Source organism: Lampetra planeri, chromosome 19 (genome assembly GCF_965212315.1).
Source record: "Lampetra planeri chromosome 19, kcLamPlan1.2.h2, whole genome shotgun sequence".
In the NCBI taxonomy this organism is placed as follows: domain Eukaryota; kingdom Metazoa; phylum Chordata; class Hyperoartia; order Petromyzontiformes; family Petromyzontidae; genus Lampetra; species Lampetra planeri.
The window spans coordinates 9,435,898-9,455,369 of NC_136125.1; the positions used below are offsets into that span (position 1 = coordinate 9,435,898).

At 45.8% G+C, this 19,472-nt stretch overlaps 1 protein-coding gene across 1 annotated transcript in view; it reads right to left on the reverse strand.

Moving 5' to 3' along the window:
• Positions 1 to 505: 505 nt before the first annotated feature.
• LOC144724081 (transforming growth factor-beta-induced protein ig-h3-like) overlaps positions 506 to 19,472 on the reverse strand; it is a 47,470-nt gene continuing 28,503 nt past the window's right edge. The window contains exons 13-18 of the mRNA XM_078602947.1: positions 17,595 to 17,728; positions 15,654 to 15,756; positions 13,957 to 14,033; positions 12,646 to 12,679; positions 4,397 to 4,474; positions 506 to 1,351 (exon numbers count right to left, since the gene is read on the reverse strand). Of these exons, the coding sequence (XP_078459073.1) occupies positions 1,179 to 1,351; positions 4,397 to 4,474; positions 12,646 to 12,679; positions 13,957 to 14,033; positions 15,654 to 15,756; positions 17,595 to 17,728 (599 nt within the window). The 3' untranslated portion in view covers positions 506 to 1,178. The remainder of the gene's footprint in view (positions 1,352 to 4,396; positions 4,475 to 12,645; positions 12,680 to 13,956; positions 14,034 to 15,653; positions 15,757 to 17,594; positions 17,729 to 19,472) is intronic.

The following is a 19,472-nucleotide window of genomic DNA, read 5'->3' on the forward strand; positions in this document are numbered from 1 at the left end:
ATCCTTTGGTAGTAGCTCACACACCGATGAATATGTGTACGGATGTTTCCCAAGCACAATGTTTCACTTTGTAAAATGTGTGTTCGAGACTCATCGCGTAGTTCGCCGAGAATATTGTGAGCCTTTAAAAAGTGAATTAGAACGAGCAGATTCCAGTGCAGAGGTTGACAAACACGTGGCACGGTTAACCCCCGCCATGACGTCGCATTATTAAATAGTGTATTCTTTGCGAAGTCTTTGTGAAAAGTTGCATACACAATGTGTCGAGGGTTTTTTTTAACGAGACAAAAACACACACAACAAGGTATGTAATGTTACACCGTGGGGGGAAAGGCCGCATTGTTTGTTGGGAAGTATACGTAATGTGGCATTGCTTATAGTTCAAATTAAAGTCCAATCAAAGCAATTTCGAACATTAACAACAACAACAACAAAAACTCCCAACAGTTAATGACGGCCAAACGTAAAACAATGGTGAGCAGAAGAAAACGATCAACTTGGGCTGTGGACTTTCAGTGTGAATTTAATGCCAAAGTATTTTTTGTTCTATACACACAGACACGACCATTGCGATTAACATTGTCCAGCTGCTTTTAAGCCAAACATATAAAAAAGCCTCTTGCCCAAACAAGCTGATGTACTCCCACATGCGAACATAGAACACGAATACTTATAAAAGAATAATGTTACATTGTGATATGTGCCTTCAAAAGGGTACTACGTGCCAGGCTCGGCTGAAGTAATCCCGCTGCTGCAGGTTGTTGCAATGACACGACAAATTGTGGGCACGTTGGCATAATACAGTCGAAGCTGCATATAAGCACACCTTACATAAGCACGGCTCTGATATAAGCAACACATCCTTACATTACACTGGTGGGGGTAAGTTAGCACTGTTGGCAACGTACGGTGCGAAAGAAGTGCAACGTACATACGTAAATAAAGGGCAATTTCTGACACAAGAAAACTACTTTGGATATAAGCAACAAAGCATTGCTCTCAAGGTGTGTGCTCATAGCCAGCTTCCACTGTATTTAAAAATGTTTGCACTGGTTTGATGAACTATTGTTTTTACACACTTGAAGATGTGTTTAATTGCCGTCTAGTAACTGCTCTTCACATATTTCCCATCAGACGATCACCTGGGAAGGCAGCATCATCACGTGCGAGCCACGGGTTTACTTGCTCGGCTGCGAGAGCCTGCGGATCTGCCCCTCGATATCGTCCCCCTCGAGCGTGAAGGTCTGTGTGCTGGTGGTGCCGTCGGCGTTTGTGACGGTCTTCTTCACCGTGGTTTTCTTCTGGCCGGACGGCTTCACCACCTTGTTGATCTTGGAAACCCTCGTCCCACCTTACAGCACACATTGCCCAAGCGAAACGATAAAAAAAAAGAATAATTACGTGATACAGCAATCGTGCTGTAACGGTTCCACATGAAGACGGAAGCTTGTGTTGCCTCCGAAACGTCGTGATTTTTATTTTATTTTTATTTTACTTTTATTAATTTAATTTTTTTACCTACGTGACTTTACCGAAAAAAACCCCTAAGAATAATAATACGCAGTTTAATTGCTTGATTAAAGCATGCTGGGGGGCATTCTGTGTCGTTTTTATAGGGCAGAGATAACATAGGATTTTTATTTTGAATTTTTATTGAAGCAATGTGTGGGGCAGATACATCGCTTTGTGACGCACGTACACACACCGACAACACAGGCCAACCCGGTAATGAAAAGCAGGAGATAGAAAGATGGGGAATGGGCTTGCTGCCCCAAACGGACTTTTTTCTCGAAGGTTAATGGAAGGTCTCAGCCTGCATTCACCAATGACTGCATGAAAAAAAAAACCCCAATGACATAAAATGTTTCTTCTACATTTCACTTGGCCAACTGCCAGCTGGAGAATTAAAATTTCGGGTCGGCCGTTGTGTGACCAACATGACGCTCGTGTGCAGTGCGGGTGGTGGGTGAGTGCCGGTTCGGCCCTCGATTGTCGTGCACCAACTGTCACTTTTCAGGGATCTCGGATGTGGCTCTGTGATATCAACTTTCATGGATGTTGCCTTGGACGAAGGGTTGCCCCACTCCTTTAAAAAAAAGAGATCCGAATGGGTTCCTCGTTTCATGACATGACGCTGAGAGCACAACAATGGGGATTTTTTTGTTTAAACATTGGAAGTTTTTCGATTTAAAGCTTTCGTGACTGCAGGGATTCATCTTCTTGGTTCTTTCGGTAAAGTCGCGTAGAAGGGAAATAATAAAATAATAAAAATATAACATTATTGTATTTTATTATGTTTTATTTTTATTATTGTATTATTTCCCTTCTACGTGACTTTACCGAAAGAACCAAGAAGATTGGAAGTTTTATTTGAGTAAATTGGAAAACTTTCTGGACTATATAAAGGTCATGTAGCTCTTTTGGCTCGTGCCTTTACGAGCTCAGCTGTCCAATAATTTACTTGCAAAAAATGTTGTATCATAAAAATACGATTATCTTAACTTAAAATGTATTGCCTGAAGCACATTCAAAATATTATTTAATATGTATTGCTATTGAATGGGCCCTCGCAATCCTGACTTTGCAATGTTTACAACAATCTCGGATTTCTGTTTTTGATAGGTCCTTCAGGAATTCCTATTGCATATGATGTACCGGTTTCAAATGTGACTTTCAGTCACCTATAAGAGTGCATTAAGTTCAGAATTGTGGCATTCATCGAGCATGTATGTATGTTGAACTTTCCTTTCGCATCGTACGTAGCCAACCGTGCGAATCATACGTAGCCGACCGAATAAGTTATAATTCACGGCCTTTTGTGAAATCTATCGCTGGATAAAGGACTCACCATGCCGCGTCGGTCATGGGAGTAGTTTGGCCATACTCTTACGTTTTTTCGGTAAAGTCACGTAGGTAAAAAATATAATTAAAATGAACAAAAGTAGTAATAGAAATAAAATAAAATAATAAATCACTAATTGTTTATTATTTATTATTATTAATAGAAATAAAATATTATTAATAATAGAAAAAAAACTGTGATTTATTATTTTATTTTATTTCTATTATTACTTTTATTAATTTTAATTTTATTTACGTGACTTTACCGGAAAAAACCTAAGAGTATGCATCCCTGCAGTCACGAAAGCTTCAAATCTAGAATTAGTTTGGCCATGCTTCACCAGGTGAGTCACAGCGAGTTGGCGTAGTGGTAGGGGGGGCAGGAGCAGTACGGATATCACTAAGCCACTGCCTCTCTCTCTCTCTCTTCCGTATGGCAGCTGATGTAGATGCAGAGCAACGACTATAATTTCACACTCAGGTGGTCAAGCCAGCAGATAATCGCGTCAGGAGCAGCAGCGGTGTAGTGTATCGATGTGATGTCTCCTTTCGTCGTTTGTGGATCGGACATTGCGTCGTTATATGTTTTACGGCCTGTTCTGGATGACCACAGTCGCACACCGGAGCGTTTTAAAATGTTTCCATTTGTGCATCGGGTATCTGCATCTGCCACGTTTTGGGGTGGACCATGAGCTTCGTGGAAGATCAAACCCACCGATGATGGACTATAACTCTGGCCGACGAGTTCACAGTGCGGCGTACAAACACTTTCCCGACGTGCACTGGCCAATCATCGCTGACGCTGTGTGGGAAGCCACGTGTCTGTTGATGGCATGGTTGTGTGCGTGTGTGTGGGCTCCACGTAACTTCCTGCCAGGTTGAGGCATAATTCCCGGATAGAGGTGAGGTCAGCGCTATGTTTGAAATACATTTAGGAAACATCTACAATACTGTTTCTTTGAGAACAAAATGTATTATTGTTTTAAGCACTAGAATAGTGCATAACAAAAATCCAACTTTTGCGAGCTACTCACTGCACGGATTTTGTACGAGTTAAAATCCGTGCAGTGCACTTCTCTATGAACTAGAACACACATTTTGGTATATAACGTGCATGCTATTAAATGCCATATTTTTCCTGTGCTTACCAGAACCTCTTTAGAACAGTTTTAAACGTGGGTTTAATGCGTTGCACGATTTCACTTGGCACGTTGGCTTTTGAAGCCACCGACCGACCGACCCGCCGACCCAACAGCTGACCCCACTGTTCGACCAACCCTCTGACCCACTGACCAACTCACGTACCCATCGACCTACTGACTGACTGACCGACCGGCCGACCGAACTCGCTGTTTGACCAAACATCCCGACCCTCTGAACCCACTGACTGATCGAACCCATTGAACGACCCACTGAACGACCGACCACCCACTGACCCACCAACCATCCAACCGACGGTCCCACTGACCAACTGACTAACCCACCGACCGACCCATCGACCGATCGACCGACTGTCCTGCCCATGGAGCCACGCGCGCTGTGCGGAACCGCTCACCAGACTGGAGCTGTGAGAATGTGCCCTCCGAGATCCCGTCGTCTCCGTCAACCACGATCGTGCGGGTCACCGTCGTTCCTGCCGTACGGGCGCAATCACAGCCACGCAAGCGGGTGGTTTAACGCGAGCACCGACGCCTATTCCATGTGGCCAGAACCGGCCCTAGACCTTTGGGGGCCCTAAGCAAAATTTGGTTGGAGGCCCCTTTGATGTATGATTTTTTTCACCCACTAGCTATCAGTGACTCTAGGGGGCCCTCTGCTGGCCACGGGGCCCTTTGCAATTGCAAGGGTCGCTTAGTGGCTGGGCCGGCTCTGCATGCGGCTAACGTCAGCTGACCGCCACATGGCACAGGGGCCACCAGACATTCAGGAGGTATGGGGAGGAACATATTGGCGCGGTGATGATTGTAGGAAGGTTTTTGTAGCTCGGTTGATTGGCAATTTTTTGGGGGATCATAACTGCATGTTTCACGTTTACCCCCTAGCAATGTCCACATTTGTCTATTTTTTGTGCCCAAGAAGGAATGGACATGCATGGGGAAAAAATAAAAAAAAATTACTTATTATGGACAAAACTGTCAATGCTGCTGACTTCAAAATTGTCACTTTGAACATTTACAAAGATTATGCTTTACAGAATACATTTTAATAGACCTGCAAAAATGGATCGTGAAACTTGGACTATGCTGAGCACAAACATGTATTTCTAGATGGTAACTGATGCTTGCTTAATCAGAGGCAAAAAAAACGTGTTTGTCCTACACCCATCAATTTGCTCACTGTTTAACTTAGGAGAAAGCTCGCAGAGTGTATCCAATAAGAAAATGGGCATTAGGTGCAGTGCATTGTTAGTATGAACCGTGAGAAATTTCTGGACTATTTAATTGTATTCTATTTTGGGTTAATAAAGCGCCTTTCACCAAGGCTCTTGACAATGCTTACTGGCTACGGTGCAGAATGGCAAGATAAGGATGGGGATCGCGTAGTGACGAGGGTGGAGGGAGCGAGGTGGAGGCTGCGACGGTGGAGGCGTTAGAGGCGTCAGGTGGTGCTGGCAGGGGTGGCGGGAGAGGAAGGGAAAATGCGGAGTAGAGAAAAGAGACAGGGCGTGAGGGCAGTGCGACCACAGGAAGGCGAGGGGGGAGAGTCGGATGTGCAGAGGGAGTTCCAGTGTAAGGGGGCTAGCAGAGTGAAGGAGCAAAAGTGAGGCTGGGCGCAGGGTGGAGGAGGAACAGTAAGAGGATGGACAGCCTGTGACCGGAGCGGGCGTGATGGAACATGTAAAGAAACGAGAGAAAAAAGGTAAGGAGCGGGGGAGGGGGGCGCAGACCATGCAAAGCATTGAAAATGAAGGTGAGCAATTTAAAGAGGCAGCGGTGATAGGGGCTGTCCATAAATGACGTCACGTGATTTTGGACGATTTTTGACCCCCCCCCTTCGTCACAAAAAGTCAGACCCCCCCCTCAAATATGACGTCACAAAGCTCTGCCCCCCCAAAAAAAAATAACACATGCTTCATGTCATTGTAGTGCGTATTTAATGTGGCGCTGCACTCTGATGGTGTAGGAGAAAACATTTATTAAAAAGTCTATTTAATTAAGTAGAATGTGTCGTCTATATTTATTTAAAGTTGCGCATTTTGATGTGACGTCACATTTCTCCAACACCCCCCCCCCCTCGTCACACATCGTCACAAATGTCTGACTCCCCCCCCCCCCCTAGGTGCGTGACGTCATTTATGGACGGCCCCATGGCTAGATAGCAAGCCGGTGAAGTTGTTGAAGGAGAGGGGAGCAATGAGAGGTGAGGTGGAGGTTGTTTGCTGTAGAGGGGCAAGGGCGTAGGCAGGGAGACCACACATCTGGCTGTCGCCTGATGAAGCTGGTTGTAATTACTGGCGAAACGTCGTGCTCGGATTGTAAATGTTGTGGCTTGGCTCTCCAACACACCGGTGTGCTGTCCACGTTCTGTTCACGTGACAACCCTTCCTAGTTGGCTGTGTCGGGTGGTGGCGGGTTTAACGACACATTACATTTACGCAATCTAACCCCCCAAAAAAATTCTATTAGGGAGACTGAGTTGCAACAATCCAGACGAGTGAGGGCTCATTGGGAGTGCACAAGAAGTTTGTCAGCGGTGATGAGGGGGCGAATTTCCCTGATTCTGAACCGATGTAAGTGGCACGCGCCGGTGGCGTTGGCGATGTGGGACGTGAATGAAAATGAGGAATCGAAGGTGACGCCGAGAATTTGGACGGACGCGATCCAAGTTAGACTGAGTGGGGGTGGGGGGGGGAGAGCACGGTGGTCTTAGAAGGATTCAGGGAAAGGAAAGTTTGTGTCATCCATGCTTGGATGGTCGCCATGAGGCAGGATGCGATGTGTGGTGGGAAAGGTCCGGGGGTGTGAGCCTTGAAGGAAAAGAAGATTTGAGTGTCGTCGGCGAATAGGTGATACGAGATATTGAAAGAAAAAAAGGATGGGCTTGAGGGGGCACGTGTAGAAGGTTGAGTAGGAGAGGACTTAGTGCGGAACCACGGGGGGTGGGGGGGGGGGTGCGAACCGTGATGGGGGGGGGGGATGAAGAACCACGGCTTGAAAGAGGCAGCAGATGAACGGGCAGCGAGGTAAGAGCCGAGTCAATCAAGTGGGGTGCCACAGAGACCGCGGTTAGACTGAGTGGATGGGGTGATCAAGGGTGTCGAAAGCCGCAGACAGGTACGAGCGAAATTATGGCAGACGAAAGGCTTGCTTTGAAGCTTTCGTGACTGCAGGAATCTATACTCTCTGGTTCTGTCGGTAAAGTCACGTAGGTAGAAAAAATATCAAAAGAAAACACGTTTCGGTCGCAACACAAGCGTCCGTCATTTACTTAGTACGCATGCATGTAAGTTGAAATTCTTTCGCACCGTACGTAGCCAACCATGGTAATCGGAGGTGCGGGGAGAAGGACAACAAAGGAAACACAAAGGCACTTCTAAATAAATGAGTTTTCGATTCAAATTTTAGAGTGCACAGCTCCAGTGGCTTTATCAATGTGGGACAGGAAGAGCGTTCCCAGATGGCCTCAAAAACGCATCTGAAAGCGCGCGGTGGCGGTGACCGTCTTTGTTCGATGGGCAGCCAAAAGCTGATGCCACAAGGATGACCGGGAAAAAAAATGATACAAAACCCATTCAGATCCTGCCAGGAATAAACACGAACCCTGCCGCCAATATTCACCATGAAACAATGGCACTGCTCCATTGGAACCTCATTTGCCAGTAAAAAATCTGATAATTGGTATTTTACCCTTCCATCTGGCAACAAAACTGACACCTTTTTGTGTCAGTTTTGTTGCCAGGTAGAAGGGTAAAAAAACAATTATCATATTGTTTACTGGCAAATGAGGTTCCAATGGTGTAAATGCTTTACCCCGAGCTCTCATACTCTTATGGTGCATTGTCTTTGAGTTGTGCGCCTTTTGGCGTCATCTGGTCCAACCCATGTGAGACTAGGCTCTAAGGAAAGCTGTCTCGTGTGTGGACCAATAAACTTCAATGACAGTGCATACATGATCAGAGTTGTGTTTTTTTTTGCATTATGACTGCAGGTATTGTGGTCTATGCAAACGTGACTCCTTGTAAAAAAGGTGTCAGTTTTGTTGCCAGATAGAAGGGTAAAAAAACAATTATCAATGGCACTGCTGCCATGCATGCAGCTGCCGGCAGTGTCGGGTTCTACGTCAGCCGATCGTATCGCAATATCGGCTGTTGTTTGGTGCGATGTCCGACGTTATGCCCCGCGAGCTGGGAGCTTCTTCAGGAACGAAATTCTCCGACGAAGCCCTCTGCACATGCGGCGGCACGCCGGGGCAAAGTTGCGAGCGGCACGCGGCATGACCCGCAAACAAATCGGGGCGCTGTGCGGCACGACCCGCAAACGCACACGTGGCAGTCTCGCGATGCCGCGTGTGCTTTGTCTGCGGTGTAACCACGCCACAGGTCGACGTGCAAAGTTGCGTTCGTATTGTTGCTCGACACGTCAGGATCAGAATCTTTAGTTGTCCTGGAGGAGTCCGATGAGCTACGAAGCTATTGAACGCCGCGGACGATGCCACCTTCAAATTTGGCTGCTGTCACTGTGAGATTTGGCACATTGCAAAGAACATGCTTGTGTTTGCGTTCTCTCTAATTGCACACAGCGGCGCGCTCCGTGATGGAATACACGCTCGCGGCGCCTTTTTTGACAACTCCCAAGAAGCCACCCACTAAGAGGCCATGGCGTCATCGCTCAGAACTTTTGTTCGGAGTGAGGCCAGCATATGTTTTTTTTTAATGTGGGGAGGAGTGGTTATTTTGTATGCGACGAGCCATTGGCGAACACTACATGGTAGCCCTGTGCAGAGAACCACAACGAGGCGAGGGTTTACGCTTTCTCGTTATGGCAGCTGTCGAGTGCAGGGCAGAGACAAAACGAATTTGTGATACTGCTTTGGCAGTGGTCCGCAAGCACAAGTAACATGAAGCTCAACACATTCGTCAATAACGCTGTCCTAAAACAACACGGATGCAGTATTCCCTCGTTATTCTTGACGGATACGATCCGTAGATGCTCATGAATTGCAAGTAACGCCGAGCAGGTAAATTAACATCGGTGAATCACCGTCAATCGCATTGACTTTACTTTTTGTGTCGTGTAAGCAGTTCCAGATGATCCTAGTAGCAAAAGCAGCTACATATACTACGAGCCCCGCACTTTCAAGGGCCCCACGCTAAATGCTTTCAAGCTATCAATCCCGTCTTTGGTTATTTCGGTAAAGTCACGTATAAAGCTAAAATAATAAATAAAATAATAGCATACGACGTTTCGATTGCAACACAAGCAATCATCATCAGGTATAAATGAAATAGCAACAAAAATCTAACCAGAAAACTATAGACAGACATATAAGCAGACAGATATCACCAAGATACATAGGTAGAGAGTAACACAGGTACAGAGAGGGAGATCGTCTCTGTGGCGAGGCCTTAAATAGACAGAGGGGGGGCGGGGGCGGAGAGAGGGAGGGGTTAGAGAAAAAAATGACATGTCAATGAATATGGCGACGCGTGGTCAAGTACGCAAGCGTGAACATTAGGAGAGAGGGAGAAAGAACACACTAAGTTAAATAACCTAGCAAAATATCGAAATGTTATGTAATACAACACAGAGAGTCGGTCAACACACAATTAACGTATAGCCTGGTCGATTACGTATTTCAAAGATTGCTAAGTTAGAATTTAAGTGTGAAAATTCCAAATAGAGACGAAACATAAAACAAGAGGAACGGAGACACACAGACAGAGCAGAACATAAGAACGACAAAAAACGAGTGGAGACAGAAAAAGTACACTAAATACACAGGCAGAGTCACAAACCGCACCTCTCCATAACAAAAGCTCAGCCTTTGTTATGCAGTCTATTCTTAGTCTCAAGCCTCACCTTACCATATTAATAATAAGTATGCGGCCCTTGCCCCACCACCTTCTCCAACCATTATATAAACGCAGTGGTAACTCCTGCAATCTCTCATTTACTTGATACAGCTGTCGTGGCTGTGACGGTACCACTTGAAGACGGATGCTTGTGTTGCCTCCGAAACGTCGTGATTTTTATTTTTATTTTATTTTTTAATGTTTTTACCTACGTAACTTTACCGAAAAAACCTAAGAATACACAGACAGAGAGAGAAAACAAAAAACCCAGAGAGAGAGAAAAAGATAAACTTGAAACTTCCCCGTAGAAGTGGTTCAATCTTAATTTGGAGCTTTCGTGACTGCAGGAATTACTCTTTGCTTCTTTCGGTAAAGTCACGTATAAAGATAAAATAATAAATTAAATACTAGCATACGACGTTTCGATTGCAACACAAGCAATCATCATCAGGTATTTTGTTGCTATTTCATTTATACCTGATGATGATTGCTTGTGTTGCAATCGAAACGTTGTGTGCTATTATTTTATTTATTATTTTATCTTTATACGTGACTTTACCAAAAGAACCAAAGAGTAATTACTGCAGTCACAAAAGCCCCAAATTAAGATACTATCAATCCTGGTTCAGTGATTCTGCACTTGCTCTATTACTATAGTACTATACCGCCTTCAACTTTTACGAACGACTCGTGTTCAAGTTTATCGATTTGTCCTATTATGTGGCTGTATAGCAAATGAAAACATATAATTACTTTACTATGCAAGTAAAAAATTTGCGTTTTTACTATTTAAGTTTTTTTAATTAATTTAGGGCCCCTTTATAACATATGCTACAGGCCCCGCACTTAGCTTAATCTGACACTGCGTGTAAGCGTAGATATTTTTTTCCCCCGAGCGTTACGTTGACGTGCGGCGTAAGAAGCGTGAACAGTTTGCGTCGCTAGCCACCAATTGGCCACGCAAAATTCCACGCTCGTTGCCTTTCACGAAGCGGCCTGCCGCCCCAGTGCGGCGAGCGCGTTTTAATGAACGCCCTCACGCAGAAGTTCGCGCGCACACACAACAGAAGTGAACAAAAAGAAACCTCATCGGCAAAGTAAACCTACGTCACGCGCGTAAGGACACAAGGTTTACTAACCGCATAATGCACACATTCCAAGATAAATTCGTTATCCATTTGTTTGTTATCCTCGTGTTTTTAAGCGTTAGCTTTCTTTCTCTGACCAGGGGAAGAGGAAAAAAAACCGTGCATTGTTGTTAAGTCATAACGTGTTGAATCTGGCTTGTTATCGGAAAAAAAAGCACAGAAGTGAATGAATGGTTCAAAACGATGGCCATATACTTGGTAAGCCTCCAGCCATGAGCAGTGGTGCAGGCGGTGCAAACGGCACCAGGGCCTATGGGCTCGAGGGGGCCCAAGCGCTGGGCCATCTAGAGCAGGGGTCCCCAACCCAACCGGGCCACGGACTGGTACCGGTACCGGTCCGTGTCCTGTTAGGAACCGGGCCGCACAGCAGCAGGAGGTGAGAGCGGTGAGTTCCCGCGTGGCCCGCCCCCATTATTTTATTTCCCACTTTCGTCCGCGCCTCTTTACCGCACTGCGCATTAGTCTCAGTCACAGTTGTGGTAAGCCCACAAGCTGCTAACCCCCAATAGCCAAAATGAGTAACAAACAAACGTCGCTGGAGAGCTTCTTTGCAAAGGGGGAAAGACCCAATGATGACCCCCCCCTCCCCCCCGGTCCGTGAAAAAATTGTCTTCCACGAAACCGGTCCCTGGTGCCAAAAAGGTTGGGGACCGCTGATGTAGAGGACGATGGGGTCTCGTTTCATTCCTTGCACCACGTCCCCTGTCAACGACGCTCCCTCTAACTGCCCATAACCCTGTGCTCACTCTCTGCAATACTGTATTGACGTATTTTGTTGTTGTTGTTTTGTTGTTATCGTTGTCGCCGCTGTGTTCACGCGCCACCTCAATGCCATCAGCCATTATTTCATCGCTGCTGGATTAATGCGTCCTCAATCCACCACCATCTCTCAGAGACTTGGAATGTAACAATTTGCCGAGCGCTTGCAAGCAATCCTATTCAGTCACTCCATTTGCACAGTCGATGTCCTCTCTCAGGCATGCTTCCTTCGATGGCTGCCCCTCTAGAACTAAACTAAACTTTTTATTTCACCAGATAAGGCCCACTTGGGCTATGTAGTTCTTTTTAGAAGCGACCTGGTCACAAATGACAGTTCAACGAAGCGGCTTATCACGTGGACATTGATTGCAGCAGTCAAATACTCTAAACGCACGTTGATTCTAAATGTGGAGGGGAAAACCGGGGGAACCGGAGAAAAACCACGCAGAGAGAGAAATGCAACTCAAAATATATGGCAGCTGGCGTCAGGGCCGGGATCGAACCCACGACCTCCTGCATACCGGGCGAGGTAGTTAACATCTCCTAGTCACCGCGGCACCACAAATAGCCGGGAAACTGGCTCATCGGGACCCTGTTTGTAACAATTGAACTTAAACATTAAGCAAATAAAAATGTTTTATTTTAATGTAATGAAAATGTTTATCACATCGTGTATACGCTTTCATCATATGTAAGGCTATCGTTTTGAAACACTATTTTATGGAGATGGCTTTGAATCGGTCCGGCATTCCGTTTGCATCATTGTATTGCGTGGCACTTTGTGCAACCGTGCCATGCACAGAGTATCCAGTCATTATACTATTTAAGTCTTATTGTCATTAATATAAACTGGTGGCATTTTGCTTCGTGATATTTCGTAGGTACCTGTTTTTGACAGCGTGCTTCCTCCATCGATAATCTGAAACGAAACATCGGCGATGAGTATATTCCGTTTTTTGTTGATTTCATACTCCAACACACGAGCGCAATACTTCAAAGGGGTCTGAATTCGTTTTTCAAACCTCGACGTCGACCCCTTTGGCGTAAAGTCGTCAATAAATAAATAAATTACGCCATGTTTTCACCACAATATAGCGGTTACAGCGCATAATATACGGCGGTCCATAAGTGGTACATAACTTAGGTCCAGATGTTAAAACAAACTTTGTTCGGAAAGAAAGCAAATGGCACGGCCGTAGGAATGCACTTGTGATTAATAATGGCTAACACCTGGGCCACAGGAAGAGAAAATAACACAGAAAACCGAACTCTGGTATTCACCCAACTGAATTTGCGGCACAAGCATCACATGCAAGCATTGTGTGTACAGCGTGCTCGTGCATTTGTGCAGTACCTTCTGTGCGTGTGTTTTTTGTCGAGCAAAAACAACTTATTGACACTATTGTGTTCAGTTCAAATGTACATACATGAAAACAAAGCTATGTTTAACCTCGGCATTGGCTTAAATCGTAAACTGGTTATAAGGCTAGTGGGTTAGGGTCTCGGCTTATCTCAGCTTAAATCAGTGACCGGTGCTAGAAGACAGTAGGCTAATGTCTAAGCCTCGTTATTATCATCATCAGCAATGATTTATCTCATTGAGCCATCTCCTCCCGGGCGTGTTACTTTCCTTCGGCTGCCGCTCCGTTGTTAATCCTAGACCACTGGCCGTTATCCCGTCTATCAACATATCCTGTCGAAGCACAATTACTTGTCCCAACTGTGGATAACAAGTCCTCTGACCCACGTGCTCCTCTTCCCGTCTCTCAGCCATAGAGACATTCTAAGCGTGTCCTTCACCCCACGCTTGCTCTCCGTGATTCACTTATCGCCCCCCCCCCCCTTTTTTTCTTCTTCTAAATTTCGATGCCGCTGGCCACGTTCATGGTCACCGTGTCACAACAGGCGAAGTCTGCTGTGACATCGTTCGTTCGCACCTCCGATTGACACGGGTTGGCTACGTAGGGCGCGAAAGAAGTTCGACAGACGCATTCGTCACGAGTATGCGTTGCTTTAAAAACTCGGGGAGGGGGGGGGGCTTCTGTGTTGTTTTTTTACGACCGTGCATTCATTCAACAACTCATGGGGAACGAAGGTTCGCTTGACATGCGTTTGCCTTAGCCGGGACCGTGAGTGGGTTGGCGAGTGTCAGCGTGAAGGCGGGGACGTGTCCTTCGTCGTAGTCCTCGTCGTCACCTTGGTCCTGCCACCAACGTGGGTTGACCCCGAGGCCATTGAACTCTTGGAGAGTCCAAACTTGTTGCTGGTCGCAGCTAAGCAACAGAAACACACGAAGTGTGGGTTTTTTCAGTTTTTCTTTTCAAGCGTTGAGGCTTCGCTTGTTTTTTTCTGGTTCATGTGAAATTGCTTAAAATCATATTTACTTTGCCTCTTAAAGTCTAATCATAGTCTGCCAAAACGCATCGTTGGCCAAGTGCTCGTATGGTGCCCTTGCCATCTGCTATTAATTTAGCATGCCTTGTCTATGCAATAAATAATAGTAATAATTTACTGTCCTGCCGGTCCAACACGGAATGAAGGACTCCCTACAGCGTGCCGGTTATTGGGGTTGTTTGACCATATTTGACCACGCCGTTTAGCGCGGGTTGGTGAAGCGCGGGGTGGGGGGGGGGCCTGCAGTGGTTCGGTTTCTACTGCACTAATTACTGTCTCACCAATTCACTCGTTGTGTACAAAGATAATTATTAGACTTCATAGAGTGGCTCCCGAAAGACAATAGGCGTCAGTTGAGGCTATTGATGTCAATGGGTTACATTGAAACTACATTAGAGTGATCTTCTTGGTTCTTTCGGTAAAGTCACGTAGAATGGGAAAAAAAAAATTTCTCACGACGTTACGGCCACAACGCAAGCAACCGTCCTCAGGTGGAGAACAGGTCTGTCGAGAAGACAGTCTTCTGTTCTCCACCTGAGGACGGCTGCTTGTGTTGTGGCCGATACGTCGTGAGAATTTTTTTATTTTTATTATTTCCATTCTACGTGACTTTACCGAAAGAACCAAGAAGATGAATCCCTGCAGTCACGAAAGCTTTAAATCGAAATTTACATTAGAGTGTATATAGCAGTATTCATTACAAACTTGATTTATTCTTGGTCATTAATTGCAGGCACATACTGTATCTGCTACGGTGACTTAAGCAGTAAAACGAATATGATTCATTATTTACTTATTGCAAAAAAACTACATAGAGCTGAATCATTAACTTGCAGGGGAGATCACGGAAACACCACCAACTTACCACCTTCATTATTTGTTTTGGGATTCAATCATTGAACAGCTGATCACATGCTTTCATAATTTCCTGGGTGGCTGTGGTGGGAATTGACCCATCAACCTCGTGAAAACCAACTCATTGCGTAAAGTGCTTACTCGTCAATTTTCTGACCACTCAAAATGTAACACATCGAGCCCAACGGGTTACTTATGCCCACATAACAATAATTTCAACTTGTAACACGTACAGCATTAGGGATAGAGAACAACTCGGAGGTGCAAGGAGACACAGACAAGCTGAAAGGCAGCCACACGATGAGCTGGCACTTGCAATCGCCCAAGCTCTGCGGTCCACTATATAGGGAGGTGTTCTCAGTCGATTACTGAGCGTTTACACTCAGACAGCACCTGACTTCGGTGGTGATTGGTAGCTAAGCAGCGCTGAGTCTTAATAGTGCTTGCGTGGGTGACCGCAGGCAGCAGATGGCAGTATGCAGAACATTGCTGTACTGTCTACGCTCTGCACATTCACCAACCGCGACTGTCTAGCACGGCGAAGTACTGGATTGCCATGCTCCATTAACCTGCAAGGCATGCGGAGGCCATGATCTAGCAGTGCACTGACACTAAGATGTGTACAAGTACAATAGAAGGCTTACATGTTGGTGTCAGGACGCCATTGATGATGTGGATGGCACCGCTGGTCGCCATGAGATCACTTTCAACCACCTTCTTTCCGTTGACCAGAAACGAGCCATCTTTCTGTAAATGTAAGACGTAAAATAAATTAAACGATTCGCGATCAAATAAAACAGAATGGCTTCCACCCGTAGTTCACGGCGTGCATAGTGATGTGCGCTCAGTTGACGGGCTTTTTATTCGCTTGTTAAAACTTTCCCCAAAATGTATTCCGACTGTGCTATCGGCACCATATAATGGGTTGTATCCCATTGGGAACGCTTACAAAGGGGAGTAATCGCGTATCTTAAAGAGCGGCCCGCATAAGTAGATTTCACATAATTTCTCATGAGATCCATTTAAGTGACCTTTAAAAAAATCCATACACTAGGGATACAGCCTTTCACTTTGGCAGTCAAACTGATATAATTATTTATAAAGATGGAATTTGCCAAATTAAGTGATAGGCCAATTTTAATTTGATGGGCTATTATTGCAGTCATCTTTGGCAGGAGCTGAGACCATCACTTCGCTACATTTGAGAGTGTGGCTTCAACGTGGACGGATGACACCCAGATTGACCCAGGGCCTCAGTAGTTGCCAGCTTATCGTTCTGACTCACAAGCCACCTCAATGTCATCAGCTATTATCTAGCCACTGTTGGATGAAGGCTGCCCCAAGCCACCACCATCTCTCAAAGACGTGGAATGTAACAATCTGCCTGGCTCTTGTAAAAATACAATTCAATCACTCAATTTTCACAGTCGATGTCCTCTCTCAGGCATATTTCCTACCATGGCTGCCCCTCTAAAACTAAACTAAACTTTTTATTTCACCAGGTAAGGTGAGCTATGCAACTCTTGATTTGAAGCTTTCGTGACTGCAATGATTCATATTCTCAGGTTTTTTCGGTAAAGTCACGTAGGTAAAAACATTAAAATTAATGAAAGTAAAATAAAACAAAACAAAAATAAAATTCACGACGTTTCGGAGGCAACACAAGTCTCCGTCATCAGGTGGGACCGTCACAGCCGAATTAGATGCAGCTAATTCGGCTGTGACGGTCCCACCTGATGACGGAGACTTGTGTTGCCTCCGAAACGTCGTGAATTTTATTTTTGTTTTGTTTTATTTTACTTTCATTAATTTTAATGTTTTTACCTACGTGACTTTACCGAAAAAACCTGAGAATATGCAACTCTTGTTCAAAAGCGACCTGGTTATCACAAATGATAACTCAACGAAGTGGCTTGTCGCGGGGAAATTTAGAGCAGCGACCTACTCTGAACGCGTGTTTCTAAATGGGCAGGGAAAAACCGGAGGACCCGGCGAAAAATCCATGCGACCACGGGGAGAACATGCAAACTTCAAATATACAACAGGCACCAGGGTCGGGATCGATCCCACAACCTCCTGCATACCAGGCGAGGTAGTTAACATCTCACCACTGGCCATCAACCCTTTCTGTGGCGTGTCCTACTCAAGCCCTCTTGCTTTTCTTCACAGTCAATACGATATATTTCAGTTTAACACGTAGGCTTTTCAACACAGCGGTGTGCTGTACTAGTGACGAATTGGCCACGTTCTGTTTACGTGACAACCCTTACTAGTTTGCTATGTCGGGTGGTGGCTGGTATAACGACACATTTGTATATTTACGCGATCGCTTTGGCAGACTATGATTAGACTTTAAGAGGCAAAGTAAATATGATTTTAAGCAATTTCACATGAACCCCCCCCCCCCCCAAAAAAAAAAAACACTTATGGACGATACATTTCACTCCTGGACGTTCCCTAATTCACGCGCTCATCTTGCTGCCCTTCAGCGTAAGCCCCAAGCAGGCGGTGCCCTCCGACTCTCCGCCGCGCCTGTCGCTGCGTGCACCTCTAAAAACGTGCTCCGTGTGGTCGCGCGCACTCACGCTGCTTTCGATCTCGAGCAGGCCTCCGTGCAGGGTCCTCAGCACGTTTTTGGCCCCGCCGACGATGCCTCCGCTCACGAGCACCTCGCTAGCCAGGTGGAAGTTAAGAAGGGATTCCAGCTCCTTGGGATTGCCTGTGGGGACGCGCACGTGGACGCCCGGGGTTTCAGAGTTTGCTTACCCGCGGCCGATGCAGAGGCTCGTTTAATAATTATGAGCACATGTCCAGATTCGAACTCAGGATGTCAGCGATGCTGGCTCAGGGCTCTCAGCTTTGAGCCACCCTGAATCAACATCGTATAAACGAAGCAAACATCTATTTAAAAAAATAAATGATGTCGCTGACCCGTGACAATTCATCAAATTGTGCGGTCCGGGATATGCAGTGGTGAATCATTGCACGCTCCCCCTCCTACGATGAGCCCTGGGCAGCCTTTCGAAAGAAGCAAATCAAACTCCACGGAGCTATTCAGCGTGGTTGAAGTTTGCTGGTAAGTGTTCATAATCATAATAATAAACTGTTCAATTACCTGCTTTAGCCGCATATGCAGTGGCAAATTTGGGAAACTCAGACTGGGTCACTTGTGTCTGCTGACCCCAAGTTCTGACTTCAGCACAATGAATTCCCTGGGGACTCTGGATTGCATAACGCATGGCTCAGACCGGTGGAATGTGTACAGGATTGCATAAAACACTTTAGGGGTCACCCTTAAGAATAACGCACTATGGGGAAATGTACTCTTTTACCTTAGGCAATGTCTTTTAAAGGTGCCAGTATAGAAACCTTAGATATTTCACTTAAGCGCAACACTTAACTAAAATGTTTCTCTTACATTAAGGGAATTTGACTTCAGGGTGTCACAATGAACGCCTTTAAGAGTTTAACTAAATGCCTTGATACACTCGTCCAATTGTATGGCGTGTCATTGGAAATTGTCGCTGCCAATTAATTTTCTCTCCAGGAACATGAACATGGATGGCATAGAATTTGGCAACTATTGCCGAAGAAGGTTGCCCTAAAATTACCTTCGTGCACGATGACCTTCACGCAACGTAAGAATTTTCTCCTTTCAATAAAAACCCAGCTCTGAGACTTTGCCCAGATCTGTGAGAATCAAACCCGCTGGGGCTGCCACTCATCCAGGAAATGGGAGTGCAGAAAGTGTGGGTTGTGTGAAACAATCTGAGCGGAGCTTTTGAGCGTCATTGCCTTCACGTGCGTGCTGTGTTTCCTCCCGGTGCTCCGATTTCCTACCCACGCACAAATCACTTTTAAAGGAAACTCAGGATTTCGTGAATTGGGAAATAATTGTTTTTGTTTATTTAATTGTGTTATTAAGTGCAAAGGAAAATTGAGGTATTGTATTCGCTGTTTTTTTTACTGTGTTGCACAAAGCGGCGATTTCTTCAGGGGTCCCCTGGCGCAGAGCGAGGACTGTTGGCTGCGGGAGATCGGTGTGGCAAGCGCCTACCACGTGCGGTGACGTCAGTGGCATGGCTAGTCAGTGTGCAGGCGGTGCAGCCGCGGGAGGGGAAAGGTGGATGGGGGGAGGTGGTGGGGGTGGGGGGGAACGAAGTGACGGATGGAGGATTCCGTTCTGAGCAGAAGGGGCCCAATGCCAATGGCGCAAACTCGACACAGCCGAGGTAAGTGCCAGTCTGCATTGGCAATCAAAGCACTTTGGTGGGGGGGGGGGGCTCGTAAAACTCTGGCAGTTTCGCGAGCCCACGCCAGACAGAAGCGGAGGGTGTTTGTGAAATCGTGGGCACTATTTGCTCATGAAAATAAAAATAAAACTTTAGTGGGAACAAATGTTTCTCTGCGTCTCTCCTCCATATTTATGATTTCAGGGCAATATGAGACTCGCCCTGTCAGCA